The 18,869-nt window shown below is 37.9% G+C and overlaps 2 protein-coding genes across 3 annotated transcripts; one reads left to right on the top strand and one right to left on the bottom strand.

Moving 5' to 3' along the window:
- Positions 1 to 692: 692 nt before the first annotated feature.
- c8a (complement component 8, alpha polypeptide) lies at positions 693 to 9,320 on the bottom strand. The gene is made up of 11 exons (XM_026207038.1): positions 9,161 to 9,320; positions 8,991 to 9,099; positions 8,313 to 8,460; positions 8,083 to 8,230; positions 6,077 to 6,266; positions 5,261 to 5,443; positions 4,232 to 4,472; positions 3,993 to 4,112; positions 3,731 to 3,888; positions 1,936 to 2,161; positions 693 to 1,127 (listed from the first exon to the last, which is right to left on the bottom strand). Exons 1-11 carry the CDS (start codon positions 9,268 to 9,270, stop codon positions 979 to 981), a joined length of 1,782 nt encoding a protein of 593 aa, XP_026062823.1. The 5' UTR covers positions 9,271 to 9,320; the 3' UTR covers positions 693 to 978.
- Positions 9,321 to 9,995: 675 nt separating this feature from the next.
- LOC113046142 (uncharacterized) lies at positions 9,996 to 18,780 on the top strand. Of its 2 annotated transcripts, none has more exons than XM_026207040.1 (17): positions 9,996 to 10,198; positions 10,439 to 11,273; positions 11,404 to 11,568; positions 12,742 to 13,165; positions 13,233 to 13,348; positions 13,427 to 13,452; positions 13,608 to 13,645; positions 13,739 to 13,777; positions 14,126 to 14,258; positions 14,408 to 14,567; positions 15,860 to 15,983; positions 16,260 to 16,294; positions 16,925 to 16,988; positions 17,069 to 17,103; positions 17,175 to 17,238; positions 18,307 to 18,391; positions 18,510 to 18,780. In XM_026207040.1, the coding sequence occupies exons 1-16, from the start codon at positions 10,190 to 10,192 to the stop codon at positions 18,377 to 18,379; spliced, it is 2,340 nt and encodes a 779-aa protein (XP_026062825.1). In that variant the 5' UTR covers positions 9,996 to 10,189; the 3' UTR covers positions 18,380 to 18,391; positions 18,510 to 18,780. The 2 variants fall into 2 exon arrangements, with proteins under 2 accessions (XP_026062825.1, XP_026062824.1); XM_026207039.1 differs by having other exon boundaries at positions 9,997 to 10,198; positions 13,605 to 13,645.
- The last annotated feature ends 89 nt before the right edge of the window (positions 18,781 to 18,869 follow it).

Below are 18,869 nucleotides of genomic sequence, written 5' to 3' on the forward strand. Positions count from 1 at the left end.
CCCCTTTGGTAATCCTGAATTCTCCCTTGGTAAACCTGTGTCTTTCCATGGACAGTACTACTTTAAGTCCCCGTTGTGTTCCCCTTGAATTGGGGTTAGGACAGTATGTTAAACTGTGCTGAGATAAGCCTTGTGTCTCCTCAACCCAACAACTGCTGAAAATGAATTTAGTGAAAATGTCAGAACATCTTTTTTGTGTTCCCTAGCAAGACCTGGCGCGCTTGTTTGGCCTGGACCATTAATTCTCGTGACACAGTCCTGCTTGTGGAGCTTTCCATAGGTCACCCTAACATCAGTGTCGATGTAATGCCGAATATGACAGACTGGAAAGGGAATGCCACAACCCTGAACTGCACTGAATGTCGGGATACTTCTCAGCTACTCGGCACAATCCTGAAAGTATGGATGCACGCCACTCTCTTTTATGCTCGGTGAGCGGCTTAGCATGCAAATTCCACTCACCAATAGTCTTTGCTCAATACTTGTAATGCTCAGTTGATTGGGGCTCCCAAGTGACACCCACGATGTCAGTGTTGATGCAATATTTCCATTCTCTCCTTCAGGGAACGAGGGTTACACAACGTAATAAAGACATTGTTATGCCTTGAAAATGTTTTTCTTGCTCTAAAATCTCAATCACATTCATTAGAAATCTCATTGCAATCGATCACAAGAAAATTTTAAGTGAACTTTTCCTTAAAATGAAACATTTTTTATTTTTCAGGTTATATTTATGTGCTTTTCTGCCTTCATGTTGATATGAAAGTATAGAGAGAGGAACGAGGGGAACATGACCGGAAAAGGACCACAAGTCGGACTTGAAATCAGATATTTCAACAACAAAAACACATATTTAAACTAAATTGAACAACATAACCTGGTAACGGTAAAAACAAACCAGCAGACAGAAAGTAGAAAGAAGTGGCATTAAGCTAGTATAAAATGACAGGACACTGTCAAAATGAGTATATTTAGATTTTAGCAACGTTTCTTCTGATTACTGCTTCCTTGACAAGGCAGGCCACCGTCTTTTGGCGGGGGGTTACTGCAGTCCCGTTTTCGTGTCTTTGTTCCAGACACACATGTTGACCAGGAGCTCCAGCAACTCCAATCTCCATGAGTAGGGCCTGTCAGAGGGAGAAACTAACTTAACATACATGATCTGATCTTCAGGACTGAGCTCGATAGCATATTTGAGGCTTAAGTATATCCTATCATGTTCAGGAATTAAAATCCAAACTCAAACAAAAGTTAAATCAGAAACTGCATATCATTTGTTTGCAAAACATAACATATTGCACATTGTATTGGTGAAGAGATGAGTCTCCAAGCCCATTTGAGCACTAGGACCAAATACAGGAAATGCATCACGTAATTAGTAAAAGTAAAGTAGTTAAGTACAAAGAATGTAAGTGTGAGTTATTACACAGACCCTTTTTTCCCCAACCCTCTTCCTCGAGATAGGCAAACACTACACATTTTTTACTTTTTCCTAATTAAACAAGGTTGGGAAACCCAGGTTTGGGTTCGAGTGATGTCCTGATCCCACTATAACTCCTACTATGCCATATAGACATTTGCATTTCATTTAAGAACACTTTTATTCAAAGCTATTTGCAATGCATTCAAGATTTGTTTAAAACTGTCACTAAAACACTGTTGTAATAATTGTTTCTGATACTTGATTATGGTTAGCTGAGCTGCATTTGAAGCTGTAAAATACTTAGCAAGCGCTATTTGCACAGGGTTAGCATTAACTAGGGAACTTGTGTGATTTAGACATTACCTCCCACACACATCAGAATTTCGTGTGTTGCACGGGATAAGCAAAGCAAGTGGTTTTATTCAAAATACTGACTTAAGATTACAGAAAAAAAGGTCATACTGCACAAAAACACAAACTTGTGATCACATTACTTTGGTAAAGCACATTACCTTTTCTTTCCGTCTCCTCACAGGCATCACCTCTGTAACCACTTTTGCATATACAACTGCAGTCAGTCCTGGAGAGCACAGGAATGCCATTATTCATGCAGGGGACGCAGTGACACGGGTTGAAGGTCTGCATGTACTCTTCCCATGCCATCTTCAAATGGGGCAACTTTGTGCGAAGCTGCTCCGCTGCTGTGCTTAAACGCACCAGCTCACATATCGGTGACACCTATGACAGAACCACAATGGCCATGAAAACCCTTGCAGCCTACACAAAGAGATAATGAATAACGAATATAGTTGATATAAAACTTTTCCCCGCAGGATGTGATACATCCCCAGTTGTTTAAACTGGTGGTCGCTTCTGTTGGCCCTGGTCTGCTATCCCTCTTAAACAAATGTGGAAACCATTTCCCCTCTACTCAATAACTCTTCTTAAGATACATCTGATTTAAAATCATTTTCGTCCAATCTCTGTGGTTCCTTTTATCTCCAAGATTTTGGAAAAAGTTGTCATTTTTGAATGAGAATCAAACCTCTGAGATCTTTCAGTCAGGTTTCAAGCCATTCCACAGCATTTAATCTGCTCTTTTGAGAGTCTCAAATCAAATTTATATAGCTATACTGATGCAGGTGTTTCTCATAATCCAAGACTTATCACACATTGCTTTTATCTAGATTAAAATTCCATGTGGGGATAAAAGGTTCAGTCTTTAACTGGTTTAAATCTTTTCTATCTGAGAGGTATTTCTACGTTAGCATTGGTAATTTTACCTCCTCTGCTGCTTCGCTCATATCTGTATACTTCCCCACAGCTCTACTTTGTAACAGTCGTTTTTTTCCTTCTACTTGCTTCCTTTAAATTTGATTTTGAGAAAGTGTGTAGAATTGTTCAATGTTTATGCAGACGACAGTCAGAATGACCCTCTGCTTTACACACTCTACTCTCCTGCCTCAACGAGGTCAAACTTTGGCTATACATTAACTTTTTAACCCTAGATGACTCTAAGACTGAGATGTTGGTCCATCTGGCTAATCTGAATTTAATAATTCCACCATAGGCAATCTGTTTTTAATGCAGTTACTAGTTACATTCGATGAACATGCATCCTCTGTCGATTTTTCCAGCTTCATTCGATTTCTAAAATAAAACATTTTCTGTCTGAAAGGTCTGTTTAGACAGTTATCCATGCTTTGATAACTGAGCGTTTGCATTATTGCAATTCTCTGCTTTATGCTATCTCAAAGTCTCAGGTAGCTCGACTTCAATTGGTTCAAAATGCTGCAGCCAAATGTCTAAAAAATGGTCACAAAGATGACCATGCCACCAGCCTCATTTTGCGAACCCTCCACTGGCTTCCAGTACACTTCAGGATTGACTTCAAAATTCTTCTATTTGTGTATAAATGCCTACAAGATCTTGTTTCAAAAATACCTTTCTGACTTTCTGTGTCCCTATAACCCTCCTGAAAGCTTAGGATCTGGCAACCTAAACAAAATCACTATTTTCATTACTAGCTACTTCATGTTTGAAACACGCTCCTCAATGGTTGAAATGTTGCTGTTTACTTAATTCGTATTCCCTGATCAAACTTCATGTTCAATTATGTCATCCCAAGAAAAACAAATCCATTCATCAAGTCAAATCATGGGCTTAAGAATATAAGCCTTCATCCAAGTGCAAGACGTGGCGTAGTGTTGATTATCACTCTTTTAACAGTACTAGTACATTAAATAACTGAAGCATGGAATAACTACATGACAAGTGCTGTATATTAAGTTAGTCAGGCAAATGCACCTCAAACTCAATGAGCGCAGGGTTGTATTTGAGACTCTTTCCCCAATCCTGGTAACTTTTGGCATCTTTGACAGCCAAACTTCCAGTGCTGGAGCCGGTGTGTCCCCCCTTTACAAAGCCCAACACATCCTCAATAGCACTGCTGGACTGATCCTCAACTGTAGAAGATGAAAATAAAATAATCATTAAAAAAAGGTTTCATTTAATAAGATTAATGTAAAACTATAAGAACTGAAAATGCATGGTGCTCCAAGGTGCTTACTCGTAATCTTTTTTCCACCTTTATTACATGATTTTCCTTTTACTGAAATCGTTGTACTCTGTTCGATTGTCAGTCCCAAAGATGAACCAAGGCATCCTCCGATTTGTGACCCAGTCATTTCTAACAGTGAAAAGAACGTGGTAAAGAAGTTAGTTTTTCTTACTTAAAACAGAGTTAGAAAAATACAGTCCAGTCATTTATTTGTGATACAGTTTTGCTTGTAAATATAATTTTCATACCATTTCTTTGCATGGCATTCTTGTTCACAACAGCAACATAATCCAGGACTCCACCCATGGTACCCTCTGTGACATAGTGTGTGCCATACTCATTGAAAAACTGGGAATATGCACCAAAATCATACTGATCAGGCAGATCACCCAGAGCCCAGAGCATGTCCTCGTCCAGAGTCAAGTCTCTGCTTCTCATCTTAAACTGAGCGGTCTGTACTGTAGACACCAGCCTGACAAAGCCCACCTCCTAAACATGCAGAAATAATGAAAAGGCTGCAGTTTCCAAGGCATTATCCAGGATTTATAGTGAGGTCAGAAAAACAAAATGAGTTGAAGTCATGCATGCTGAACTCAGCTCAAACTGAGAGTAATTTACAAGTTTACAGTTGTAAGGATAACCAATCAAACATACGAATGAAAGGAAAAGCATGCATATTAGTATTTTGGAGGTTATAAAGTGACCATAACTGCTTCTGTCTGTGTCAGTATTAATCAAACAACAGACAACAAGGAAATAGACTCACTGCTCTTGACTGAATAACTTTTCTAACTTTAATTGAAATTTTGTTTTACTCAGTTTCTGTGCCAGATTTGCTGTGCAATATTTGCCACCCTGGAACTGATTTCTAGTGGCGTTTTTACATTTGTGAGCACAGTTTTTATAATCACCATACTATGTTGTCTTTAATGTCAAGAGCTTACATTTACTCAATCAATATTTGACTGATCTCTGTGTGAATGTCCACAAAACTGCGTCAATTAACCATAGGCTATTTTGGAAAGAAACAATTAAAAGAAGAAAAAAGGAGGAATTAGTGAGAATCAATAAATTATTAATAAGTTGTGTAATTAAATAATATGTAATCATGTAATCAATAAAATAAAATTAACTGTAGTCCGATTATGAGTATTTTAAATGCTATTTAATCTAAGTACAAGTACTTTATCTTTGGAAACTGATTACATGTGATCAGTTACTATCCAGCACTGCTTAAGTAGTTAAGTAGAAATATTAGCCAAAATGTATTACTTTACCTTATTATTGTATTGTGATACGTTGCGTAGAAACTTTAATTCAGCACTAACATCATGACCAATTTCCAAAAAAGCGACTCTCCTCGTCAAACCAGCGTTAAAGGATATTTCTGTCTGCCTTGCCTTGAGAAAGCTAACAGCGTCCTCAAAATATTCTGATGCTGCCTCTGTAGATGCTTGTGCCTGAGGGACATAAACATCGTCAGTGAGGGCTTCCTAAACCAGTAATGCTAGAATGAACATTAAATGACGGATTCCACCTACACAGTTATGCCAATTAGTTTTGGTCAAATGGAAAGCATTAAACAAAGGCCGCCTTTTCAGTTTCATTATCCCTATACAGCCTCAAAGTTTAAACGCAGGAAAACTGAACACTGAACAGTTTCATGTTTACAGTCTCAGCCAACTTGTTGGCTTTAAAGTATAAAATATGGCAATAAAACATGAAACATCCAGTATGTTGTCTCTATTTAAATTACACCATCCCTAAACCACTATGCGCCAAAAAAAAAGTAGTGTTTATTAATTCTGAAAAGTTGCATTTCACTTAATAAAGCCAAGTTTGAGATAAAATATGGACCCTGTTTTTCAACCATACTCTTCTAATCTTTTCAGAATCCACATGCCATAACCGTCATGCTTTGTATTGCATTTATAAGCCATAATATAGATATGTTTTAATAAGTTATTTATATACATAACACAAAGTGACTAAGAACCTTTCTCTCTCTCTATATATATACACAGTATGAATGGGAAAGAAACAACAAGTCAGATATTTTGTGATTTTAAAGCAGCGGAGGCATGAGATTATACCATTATTTGATATGAGAGGAAGTTGTGAGGTTTGCGGTAATATTTTTCAGCATCATCATAACTGAGGTGTTCACAGAAAGGATCGTAGGTGAGTTTCCGCCACTCCCCGTTATAGATGTATTCACAAACGCCTCCAAAGTACGCTGGGTCCAGAACATGATTCACAAAATCACCAGATAATGCATTATATCTGAGGAAGTAAAAACCAACTCGTTTTAAAATTTGGATACATGTTCATCATGCAGTATGTCTGTGGTAGTGTAGTGTGGATTTAACTCGTTTTCTGGATGTGTAACCAATGCATTATGTCTTGTACTGTACAGTATTGTTCAAAATAATAGCAGTACAATGTGACTAACCAGAATAATCAAGGTTTTTAGTATATTTTTTATTGCTACGTGGCAAACAAGTTACCAGTAGGTTCAGTAGATTGTCAGAAAACAAACAAGACCCAGCATTCATGATATGCACGCTCTTAAGGCTGTGCAATTGGGCAATTAGTTGAAAGGGGTGTGTTCAAAAAAATAGCAGTGTCTACCTTTGACTGTACAAACTCAAATCTATTTTGTACAAACATTTTTTTTTTCTGGGATTTAACAATCATGTGAATCACTAAACTAATATTTAGTTGTATGACCACAGTTTTTTAAAACTGCTTGACATCTGTGTGGCATGGAGTCAACCAACTTGTGGCACCTCTCAGCTGTTATTCCACTCCACGATTCTTTAACAACATTCCACAATTCATTCACATTTCTTGGTTTTGCTTCAGAAACAGCATTTTTGATATCACCCCACAAGTTCTCAATTGGATTAAGGTCTGGAGATTGGGCTGGCCACTCCATAACATTAATTTTGTTGGTTTGGAACCAAGACTTTGCCCGTTTACTAGTGTGTTTTGGGTCATTGTCTTGTTGAAACAACCATTTCAAGGGCATGTCCTCTTCAGCATAGGGCAACATGACCTCTTCAAGTATTTTAACATATGCAAACTGATCCATGATCCCTGGTATGCGATAAATAGGCCCAACACCATAGTAGGAGAAACATGCCCATATCATGATGCTTGCACCTCCATGCTTCACTGTCTTCACTGTGTACTGTGGCTTGAATTCAGAGTTTGGGGGCCGTCTCACAAACTGCCTGTGGCCCTTGGACCCAAAGAGAACAATTTTACTCTCATCAGTCCACAAAATGTTCCTCCATTTCTCTTTAGGCCAGTTGATGTGTTCTTTGGCAAATTGTAACCTCTTCTGCACATGCCTTTTTTTAACAGAGGGACTTTGCGGGGGATTCTTGAAAATAGATTAGCTTCACACAGACGTCTTCTAACTGTCACAGTACTTACAGGTAACTCCAGACTGTCTTTGATCATCCTGGAGGTGATCATTGGCTGAGCCTTTGCCATTCTGGTTATTCTTCTATCCATTTTGATGGTTGTCTTCCGTTTTCTTCCACGTCTCTCTGGTTTTGCTCTCCATTTTAAGGCATTGGAGATCATTTTAGCTGAACAGCCTATCATTTTTTGCACCTCTTTATAGGTTTTCCCCTCTCTAATCAACTTTTTAATCAAAGTACGCTGTTCTTCTGAACAATGTCTTGAACGACCCATTTTCCTCAGCTTTCAAATGCATGTTCAACAAGTGTTGGCTTCATCCTTAAATAGGGGCCACCTGATTCACACCTGTTTCTTCACAAAATTGATGACCTCAGTGATTGAATGCCACACTGCTATTTTTTTGAACACACCCCTTTCAACTAATTCAACTAATTGCCCAATTGCCCAGCCTTAAGAGCGTGCATATCATGAATGTTGGGTCTCATTTGTTTTCTGAGAATCTACTGAACCTACTGGTAACTTGTTTGCCACGTAGCAATAAAAAAATATACGAAAAACCTTGATTATTCTGGTTAGTCACATTGTACTGCTATTATTTTGAACAATACTGTATCTCACTGATATTCAGCAGGAAGCACCCAAACAATCAGTCTGCTGTAGGTCTTACCCTCGAGTGGCTCTTTCAGCTCCTGGTATAGTCAGCATGTCGGTACATTTGGTTTCTCTCCTGTTTATCACCTCGCAGTCAGTCTCATCCTTGTGATTTACACAGTCTATTTCATCATTGCATCGGAGCTGCTGTCCAACACAGCGTCCTGCGAGAACACATACAGCATGCAGTACATTCAAAAGACATACAGACAAACACATATAAGAAATGCAGGCAGAAATATCAACCTTTGGGCCCACAAGCAAACATGTCCCCACAGTGGTCTTCTTGAAGTAGACACTCGCCCTCTTCTGGACACTGTCTTTCATCCCACTGACTGTGCACACACTTCTGCCCCCCAAACTGAGACGCTCGCTCCAAGTACTGGAAGCGAATCTGTGAGACATCAGTCAGGTCAGAAAGATTAGCATCAGTTTATAAGTGTGCGTCAACCGTTGCAACAAATATACTGGACAGTTAAACATCATTTAATTCAAATGATATTAAAATGTTTGCATGGTTTTTTTTTTGCATATTATGCATTTATGCAATTATGTATGCAATTTTTTTTTAATGCATACACCAGAAGCATATATGTGTGTGTGTGTGTGTGTGTGTGTGTGTGTGTATACCAATATATACCAATATGTAATAAATAAACAAACAAATATTTAAAATTTTCCTCTGCTGCAATGACAGATGAAAAACTTAATTTTTACCATATTTTTTGTGGTTTTAAAAGTTTTAAAGTAAAAATAATTTAGTTTAATAATTCATGAAGGGTCCAAAAAGAAATAGGCTGCTAATTTTATTTTATTTTTTTAAAGATGCATCATTACAATAGACAAAATAGAGACTTTCTTTTCCATATCTGTTCCATTCTTTAAACTTTCCATGACTATATCCAGGTTTTAAAGTGTTTTTACCGTCCTCTCTCTGCATGAATCACAAGGTGACCACTGCGTCCAGCTCTTGAGTTTACAGTCAATGGGAGCAGGAGTATGGACTCCTCTGGTGTGTCTCGAAGAGTTAGCCCTGGAGAGATCAAATATATTAACATGGTATAACACGCAAAGCTCCTGAAATGAAGTATTACCTGTTGCTTGATGATTGTAGGAAGTCATCAGTAAATCTGGCAGAAATATGGTGACTGAAACATGATAAAACATATCCAAACGCACAAATAGAAAACACAAATCTGCACATTGCTGAAATAGTTGGTTTGAGATTGATTCGAGTCTTCTGGGTCCAGTCTACAAAATGTTTGTCAGTATTATTAATGATTGACATGGGGTTTTTTTTTTTGGGGGGGGGGGGGGGGGACCTGACTTTTGCCCAGAATGCTCCACATCTGAGCAAATACTTGACTTACGAGAAACATTATCAACTTTATCATGAACAAATACAGCAGGTTGAGGACTTGCATTGAATCTAAATAAATGATTAAAGCAATTATCACCAGTTTGCAACTGCTGTTTCACTTTGCACACACTGCATACTGTAAAAAGTAGAAAAAATTGAAAATTACTAGAAAATTAATACAATCATAAAACACAACACGATTCAATGTGCAATTAAAATACGTTTAAAATACATTTTAAAAACCTTTGAGAATTCCTTCATATCGATTCATTGGGCGGTATTACTTATCTTAAATGAAATATGTCATGTTTAATCGAGATGTTTAACTATAAATAAACAATTCCTACTCTGTGGAAGTCTCCTTTAGCTCATGAATATTAATTAGGTCGCGTTTTCCTGATTGGACATCATAAAAGATACAGATTTAAAGACAAGAGTTGGCGCCAGTAACGGGCAAATAAAATAATCCAAGTGATATATTATATAATCATTAAGGTTATTTTATTTGTCTGGTACTGGCGCCCGCTTTTTAACGTTTCTATTCTATCCAATCAGATAGGAGTACCGGCCGACGCACACGCAACGTAATTAATATTCATTACCCATCCAGAGTATGATTGGAAGTTAATTCAAACGATAAGAACAGTGTTCCGCTGTCTGGACGCGTTGTGCTAGCTTTTTTGTTGTTGTTTTTTTTTTTGTTTTGAAGATATTATGTAGTATTTATGTAACCCGCGCTTGGACAAGTAAAATTTAAACGAACATGGAGGAGGTAAACAAACTGTTTGGTATAAACAACAAACTGCTACGCATGAAGACGCCGAACATGTGCTAATTTGCCATGTAGAGTTTGCACGTTACGTGTATTCTGCTTATATGTCCTTGTTTTATGTCGCTGTACTTTAATTGCATAATTTTAAACAATAATCATGCATTTAAACGCCTGCCTATTTGACCATTACTCTAAAATGGTATCTGTTAATCAACTGATTAAATGTTATGTTGGCTGTAGGAAGCCTGCAACAATTTCAAATCCTTAAGGGCGAAGTTTCAAGAAGAGATCCAGGCGAGGCACAGACCTATGGTTCCTGACAGACCCAAACGCCTCCCAACATCAGTCAAGAGCCGCTCTGGTCTGATAACCATGAGCCTTTCTTCAGCTTTGGAGACCAAGACCGCCGGTCCACCCTGGGTCATTGTGAGAGAAGACCAGAAAACACCCTCCGGGAGACGCCCTGTGTCTTTCCCAGACAATACATCAGAGGTCTGTAGGTCTGGAGATGGCCAGAACAGGCAGTCACTCAAAGTTCGCCATTTGCCCCTCGTGTTGCCACTTCCAAGCGAGCCAAAGCATGATTCTTCTGCACCTCCTTCAAAGGGCATCACCTCGCCTTTGAAATGCATCATGAAACCAATTCCTACACCTTTCATCTCGACCAGAGGTTCACTGTGCACTAAAGAAATAGGTAAAAATGGTCTGGGGGGTTTGAAAAACAGTGGCACTTTTAATGCTCAGGTGGAAGAGTCCAGGAGTTCGGGAGAAGGGGACGTCCAAGAGACCAGGGCGTCAAATCCTGGATCGCTAGATCGTTCCGCTTCCCCAAACGATTCGCTGACGGATTCATCTTCGGGAAGCGTTACTCATTTCTTTGACCATCATGTCCTGAGCACACTAGAGAAAGCCAAGAGGAAGCTCTGTCAGAGGAACCTGTTGGTGTGCGGCAGACCAAAGGGCTTCTACTCCAGTAAAGCACCAGTGCAGCTCACAGAGAGTCCTCCATCCTCTACCGAATCTGAGACTGGTCACCCAGAGCTTTCTCCATTGAAGGCTAATGCAGTGTCACACAGTAAGTTGCAAACCTGTGGAATATTTTACGTGGATGCATATGAATGTTAGCAGTTTGAGCTTGTGAGAGACAAGATGTAAAGTTACTTCAATGAGGAATAGATTGTTTTACACCTGTTCTCGTACTTTAGGCACCGTCTCTGTAATGGTGCATGGTCAGAAAGCGTGCAAACCTCTTCCTGACCTGGCATCCTTAGGTCCTACACCCTCAAAACCTCCTAGACCCCCACATGTGGATCTGAGCAGATATAAGACTGGGCTTCATGTCTGTGAACCAAGCGAAGCACTTAATACTGGTTTGTAGAAGTTCTCTTCATTTTTTGATTGATTGTTCCTTGATTTTCGCTCGTACTATGTCAATTCATCTCAGTGCTAGACTGAATACTGTGTCCGTGAGATTAATTTTCTGCAGTAAGACCCCTGAAATGTAAAAAGAAATAAATAAATACAGGGTTTAACATAAAGAGGATTTATTCAGAATATTATTATATTATTCAAATATTCTTTCTCAGCAAGGCTGCGTTCATTTGATGAACAAACGTAAATAGGATTTTTTAAAATACATTTATTTATAAAAAAAGATTTTTGTGATGGCAAAGCTGATTTTTGAGCAGCTATTAATCTAGTCTTCAATGTTAAACAAATAAACAAAATAATGATCTTTAAAAAAGCATCATATGAGCCCTTTAAACAAATATTTTGTTGAAAAATGTGATTATACTAACATTCAAAAATTTTAGAGTAAATTAAAAAAAAATTTAAAAGGAAGAAATTACATTTATTCAGCAAGAATGAATTAAATTGTTCAAAAGTGACATTTATAAACATTTATAATGTTATAAAATATTTATTTTTTAATAGCCTAAATACTGTTCTTTTCCTGAATCCTGAAATAAAAATGCATCAAGTTTTTAGCAGCAAAAACTATTTCCAACAATAATATTGATACCATTATTAATATTTGAGCTACAATATCCCCATTATCCTCCAGAAATCCTTCATGGTGAAATAATGAAAATTCAGCTTTGCCTTTACAGGATCAATTACTTTTCACTTTTACTTTTAGTCATTTAGCAGAAATAAAAAGAAAACAAATATTACAAGAAGAAAAAAGAAAACAAATAGATAAAATAGAATTAGAATAGTGAGTGCTAAAGTTAAAGGGTCAAATAAAGATGGAAGAGATGGGTTTTAAGCCAGTTCTTGAAGATGGATCGAGTTGAAGTCATTCCACCAGGAGGGAACATTTAATTTAAAAGTCTGTGAAAGAGATCTTGAGCTTCTTTGGGGATGAACAAAGCGCTGTTCACTTGCAGAACACAAGCTTCTAGAGGCACATAAGTGTGAAGTAATGAATGTAGGTTATAATCAGATTGCTGCAGTAATGTACTGAAGAATGTGCAGTCTCACATCTGTTAAATGGCATGTTACTAGCATTTAAAACATGGCTTTGTTACGTTGTTTTCCAGAAGCTGTGCCTGAGCCTGAGCTGGAGGCCACTGTTAATGCATCACTCGAGGACGCAAGCGTTCCTGCCCCTGAATTTCCTGATTTTGACATTTCTGCACCGGAAGCCACAGACAGTAATGGCATAAACCTAGTGGCCCTGGACTTGGAGGCCACTGAATTTCCAGAGCTTGATTCGTTTCCTCCTCCTCCTCCTCTTCCTCTTCAAGATGAAGACGACGGCCTGCGTTCACAGGCTGTGTTGGTCCAGCGATGTCCGAGTCCTCTTCGTCCAAAGAGCATGCGTTTAGAAGACGCTCTCGGTCAGTCCTCAGAGGAAGTGAGAGAAGTGTCCAGTACAGAACCGGTGACCTCTGACCTGAGACCGAATGGGTCACACACTTCCTTCAGCCTGAGCAGAGAACACCAGCTGCCATCACATCCAGCGTATGTGTCTTATTCCTGAAATGAATTCTCTTTCATTACACTGCAGTCAAGTTTTGTTTTCCCTCAGGTCTTCGAAACAAGAGTGTTTCCATGAATCCTTTGATAATGTTTATGAGGATGTGCAAGCAGTCCCCAGGTTCCCATTAGCTCAGAGCTCGTATAAGTGTAAAGGAGCTCCTAAGAGTGAGTATTATGCCACACATACAGTCTCATTCACAGAAAACCAATAGAAAATTTGATTTTACGTGTTTTCCATTTCAGACCCGTATGCTGATACCAGTCTTGTGGTGAGTGGCTGTCTTATATTTGGCATTTATTAAATTGCATGTATAGTTTAGTTGACATTATTTGATGATTTAGAGGTCGATATTATGTATAATGTAAGATGCATTCATGATGCTATGTTAGTTTTCTGGATCTCTCTTGATTTGTTTGACAGAAGGAAGAAACATGGAGGAATATATGGCATGTCACTCAGTGGTTTGTCAGCTTTTATTTCACTCTACTGTTGCTTGTGAAATGCAGTCCACAGCTTAAGAAAATAACGTATGTTTTATTAACTGTATTTCGAAGGTCTAATGCAGCTGAAGATCAAAATGGCCAGCATGATAGGTATTATGTTTCTTTCGTTGTTGATATGTGACCCTGGAGCACAAACACAGTCTTTAGTAGCACAGATATATCTGTAGCAATAGCTAAAAATACAGTGTATGGGTCAAAATTATATATTTTTATGCCAAAAATCATTAGGATATTAAGGAAAGATCATGTTCCACGAAGATATTTTGTACATTTCCTACCGTAAATATATCGAAACTTTATTTCTGATTAGCAATATGCATTGCTAAGAACTACATTTGAACTTTAAAGATGATTTTTGCCAATATAGATTCAGATCAAAGGAAGTTAAGAGTCGTTCCTCACAGAAGCTGACTTGCAAGAAATGTGTGATTGTTTCAGAAAGAAGCAGCCGAGTCCTGAACATCCTGAGGATAAAGAGCAGAAGAAGAAAGAGAAGCAGCGTCTGGAGAAGGAGAAGAAAGAACAGAAAGAGAAGGATAAAAAGAGAAATGAAATGCACAAGAAATTTAAGGTGAATTCAGATGCATACATTAAAATCACACCTAATATACTCAGTGGATGTCGGCACATTAGATGCAACTGTATTTCAAACTAACTGGACTGCACGAGTACACACACACACGTTTAAGTGAATGCAGTTCCTGATGTGTTTCTCAATAGATCACTGGACTGGAAGAGCCCATGTATCACGCCAGAGTGCTGGCAGACAGCAAACTGAGAAAGTACAACCTGGCCGTCAAAAGTGGGGATCTCATCAGCATCATCCGAACCGTCAACTGCCCCAAGGGCAAATGGCTCGCTAGAGACAGCGACAACAGATGTGAGGCAATCCTGACAATCTCTGATCTCTTAGTCATGCACAATATATGAAAAAAGCTTAAGTCTCTGGGGTATATTTGTAGAAATAGCCAAAAATACATTGTATGTGTCAAAATTATGTCAAAAATCATTAGCATATCAACTTAAGATCATGTTTTGTGCATTTCCTACCTTAAATATATAAACTTAATTTTTGATCAGTAATATGCATTGATAAGAATCTCATTTGAAAAACTTTAAAGATGATTTTCTCAATATTTAGATTTTTCTTGCACTCTCAGATTCCAGATTTTCAAGTAGTTGTGTATCGGCCAAATATTGCCAAATAAAGCTTATTTATTCAGCTTTCAGATAACGTATAATTCTCCAATTTTGAAAAATTGAAACTTAAGACTGGTTTTGTGGTCCAGGGTCACACACATGTTCTTTCCTGCACCACTCTTTGGGATGAATAAACCCAAAAACACATCAGCAAACTAATTTATTGCTATTTTCCATCTTATTGGGACTACAAATGATACGTTTTATTCATATTCTTAATTTTGATTTTAATATTTGTATCCCCTAGGATACGTCACCCTTGTATACATTCATGAAAAACAGTAAAAAAAAAATAAAAAATATATATATGTTGTACTACAATCAAAGCCATATATCTAACCAAGTTTTGTTCCAAATTTGAAGTCGATCTTATAAAAATTGTGGTTTTTGTGAGCATTTGTTTGTGCTCTATACCATAAATAAGCCAGGCTCTATTTGATGCAGTTTTCGGTTACTCACAAATCATCAAATTTCTGTCACAATATCACTTCTATTGCACTAAACATGGAACCTGGACTGTCAGATCTTTCTATTTTATCATGTCTTGTATCTTGATTTATACCCTTACAAGGACGACATATCTCCTGAGATTCCTGAAACATTTAGAGGCAGATGTAAGCATTTAATTCATTACATTTCAATGTAAACCTAATATGCTAATGCGGAGCAAAAAGCTTTTAAACGGGTAAGTCCCCTCTAACATGTGTAAATATGTGAACTAGATCAACTTTTATCGGAGGGTGAGTAGATTTCCCACTACATGCAGTTTTAAATGCTTCCTGTGAGCTAAACAAAGGCTGCAGAAATGAATAAATATTCACAACAAACATCCTTTCACTGCTTCTCTCAAATGTTTGGACACCCCAGAATACGTCGCTCCCTTTGTCCAAAAACTTCACCCGAGAAAATGATTGAAATCACTCTTGCCGCTGATACAGCTTCACTTGATTGATTCTGTGTTTGTGTTTATAGATGGCTATATATCTGTGATGAACGTGGAGTTGAACATTAAGGAGATGCTTGAGCTTGGAAAAAAGGTGTCACAGGCCACTGGACGAGGCCAAACCGACGGAGATAACCTTAGTATCAGCAGCAGGTAAAGAGCAAACCAGCAACACACAGCATGTTCATACCTGGACACAACATGCATTGGTTTAATTGTACACTTTAATGTATTCTCTGTGTCGATTGAAGACCATATGTGTTGCTGCACTCATCTGAATGAATAAATAATAATAAATATAGTGGCAAGCAGCAATAGCAGGATTTTTAGGAAGACTGTTGTTGAAATATAGTTGTAACAGAATATGTGAAGCACATCATCCTCACTCGATACGGTGGATCTAAATCTGAGACGCTGTGATCTTTGCAGGTCCTCTCATCAGAATCCTGTGCTCACCAGTAGCTGTAAGTTTTCTCTTTTCTCCTTTTTTTGTTTTCTTTATACAGTCCAGGTCGAAAATATTGGCACCCTTGCACTTCATTAAATATCTGATCTCTGTGATTTATTTATTTCACTTATTTAAATCTGTAAATAAGACTTGACTCTCATTATATAACCATCCAGTGATCTTCCTGCATCTTTTGCAGAACATTTTTGCATCTGCAAAAATGTAAATATTGAGAAAATCATCTTTAAAGTTGTTCAAATTAAGTTCTTAGCAATGCATATTACTAATCAAACATTAAGTATATTTACAGTAGGAAATTTACAAAATATGTTTGGCATTTGGCATAGTTTTCTTTGGCTATTTCTACAAATATTAGCAATAAAGTGCTTTTTGAAGCGCGTTTAGTTCCTGAAAGTGCCCTGCTTTCTGAAACTGGAATGAATTTGCCTCCCAAATGCTTCCTTTCACACGTCGAAAGCATCCAGAGGTAGCAAAGCAGCCCTAAAACTTTTAATTAATGATAGACCGTCTGGGCCAGTCTATGATTTTCTCAACCGTGCAGAGAAGACGTAAATATGTGGATATCAAAAGATGTCGTTGTGTCACTTTCTGGATGAAACTGTGGATGATTTGTGTGTTGGTCCAGTCACTGATGACAGCGAGGAGTGGATGTATGAAGATGACACGCTCTCGCTGTCTGCTGAAAATGCGTAAGCCTCCACTTCGTCTCATGAAATGGATTTGAGCCGTTTATCTGAATCGTGCGCTGATTGTGTTTGTCTCTTTCTAGGAGTCAGATCAAAGCGTCCTCCATGCCTGAGATGTGTAAGTATGTGGTTGAATGTATTTCGTGTTGTGTTGTGTTGTTGTTCATCCTGTCTCCTCTCTCTGCTCAGTTGATGAGAACTCTTCTGCTCCTCATCCTTTCGGTGACTGGAGTATTGAAGACGTCCAGACACAGTGAGTGTGGTTTGACGTTGCAGATAAACTGTTCATGTCCAGCAGGTGCACACCAGTATTTGAAGAGTTATTCAATAAGACCCCAGATGTTTTTATGTACTGTTCCTCACTTCTTTCAGGAGCACTGGTGATATGGTTAAAGTACATTTTTTTAATTTTAATTTTTTAGTCCCTTCGTGATGATTAATGTGTTAGCATGGATAACTTGTTGTGCAGTACCTCTTGAGTCCTGACCCCAATTAAAGCTTTTTTCCTTTCATAACACCTGACAGATGAAGGGACTGACAGACTTTATACGGGAAATTAATTCTGAAGTTATTTTTACATTTTTATTAGTATCTCTACAATTACTGCTATTACTTTTATATACTTTAGTTATTTTTATTTTATATTTCCAACTTCATATGTGACCCTGCAGCACAAAAATAGTCTTAAGTCTCTGGGGTGTATTTGTAGCACTGGCCAAAAATACAGTGTATGGGTCAAAATTATAAATTTTTCTTGCATGCCAAAAATCATTAGGATATTAAGTAAAGATCATGTTCCATGAAGATATTTTGTTTCCTACCGCAAGTATATCAAAACTTCATTTTTGATTAGTAGTATGCATTGCTAGGAACTTCATCTGAACAACTTTAAAGATGATTTTCTCAATATTTAGATTTTTTTGCTCCCTCAGATTCCAGATTAATCAAATAGTTGTATGTCAGACAAATATTGTCCTCCGAACAAACCACACATCAGTGGAAATATGATTTATTCATGATGCATACATCTTATGACTGGTTTTGTGGTCCAGAGTCACATATAGAAATAATGCAATCTTTTCTTAAAACCAAACTTTTTGTCGTCACTGTTTTACTTGTCTGCTACATTTGATTAGTCATCAAAATTAAAATACAATTAGTACTATTCATAATGTCCCAGAGTCTTACTCTTATTTATTAATCATTCAGTAGTCAGGTTTTTAATCCTGTAGAGAAACCGAGGCAGTAAAGCCTGATTGTGTGATCACGTCAGTTTCTTTAACTGATGTCTCGTCTGTATTTCTCCCCGTGTTCTCCACAGAGAGGCAGAAACCTTCCAGTTCGCAGACATCGATCTCCTGCCTCCTCCAGCTCTCTACGCTGACTCTCTGTGAGCTGCGTCTGAGGTGTGTGTGTGTGTGTGTGTGTGTGTGTGTGTGGATCATTACTCCATTCATTTCAGCCAGTGAAAGAAACCCTAACCAGCAAATACATACCCTGATTGTTTTATTTTTCCCTCCACAGTGACTTTCACGGCGTTCCTCTATCATTACCAAGGACAAAAGACAACTTCTAGTGTAGCATTTTGATAAATAATATCTTCAATGTTGAAGTGTGAGCAAGCAGTGGTAGACTGAGGGTGAACGACAAAACAAAGACAGCTTCGGGGTTTTAATGAAATGGGGATGTGGCACTTATTAAAATACATCTGGGGAAGTTGGTGGTCTGATAACGTGTTTGTTTAGTAATGAAACTTGTGAAATAAAATACAAAATAAATGGATGTGTGTACAGCAGTGAGCCTTACCTGTTTTCTCCTTTATTTGTTTTCAACCTCTGATAAAACTGTACATTATGAGATCTATGCACATCACTGACTGTTTCA

The sequence above is a fragment of the Carassius auratus genome, chromosome 27 (assembly GCF_003368295.1).
Source record: "Carassius auratus strain Wakin chromosome 27, ASM336829v1, whole genome shotgun sequence".
NCBI lineage: Eukaryota > Metazoa > Chordata > Actinopteri > Cypriniformes > Cyprinidae > Carassius > Carassius auratus.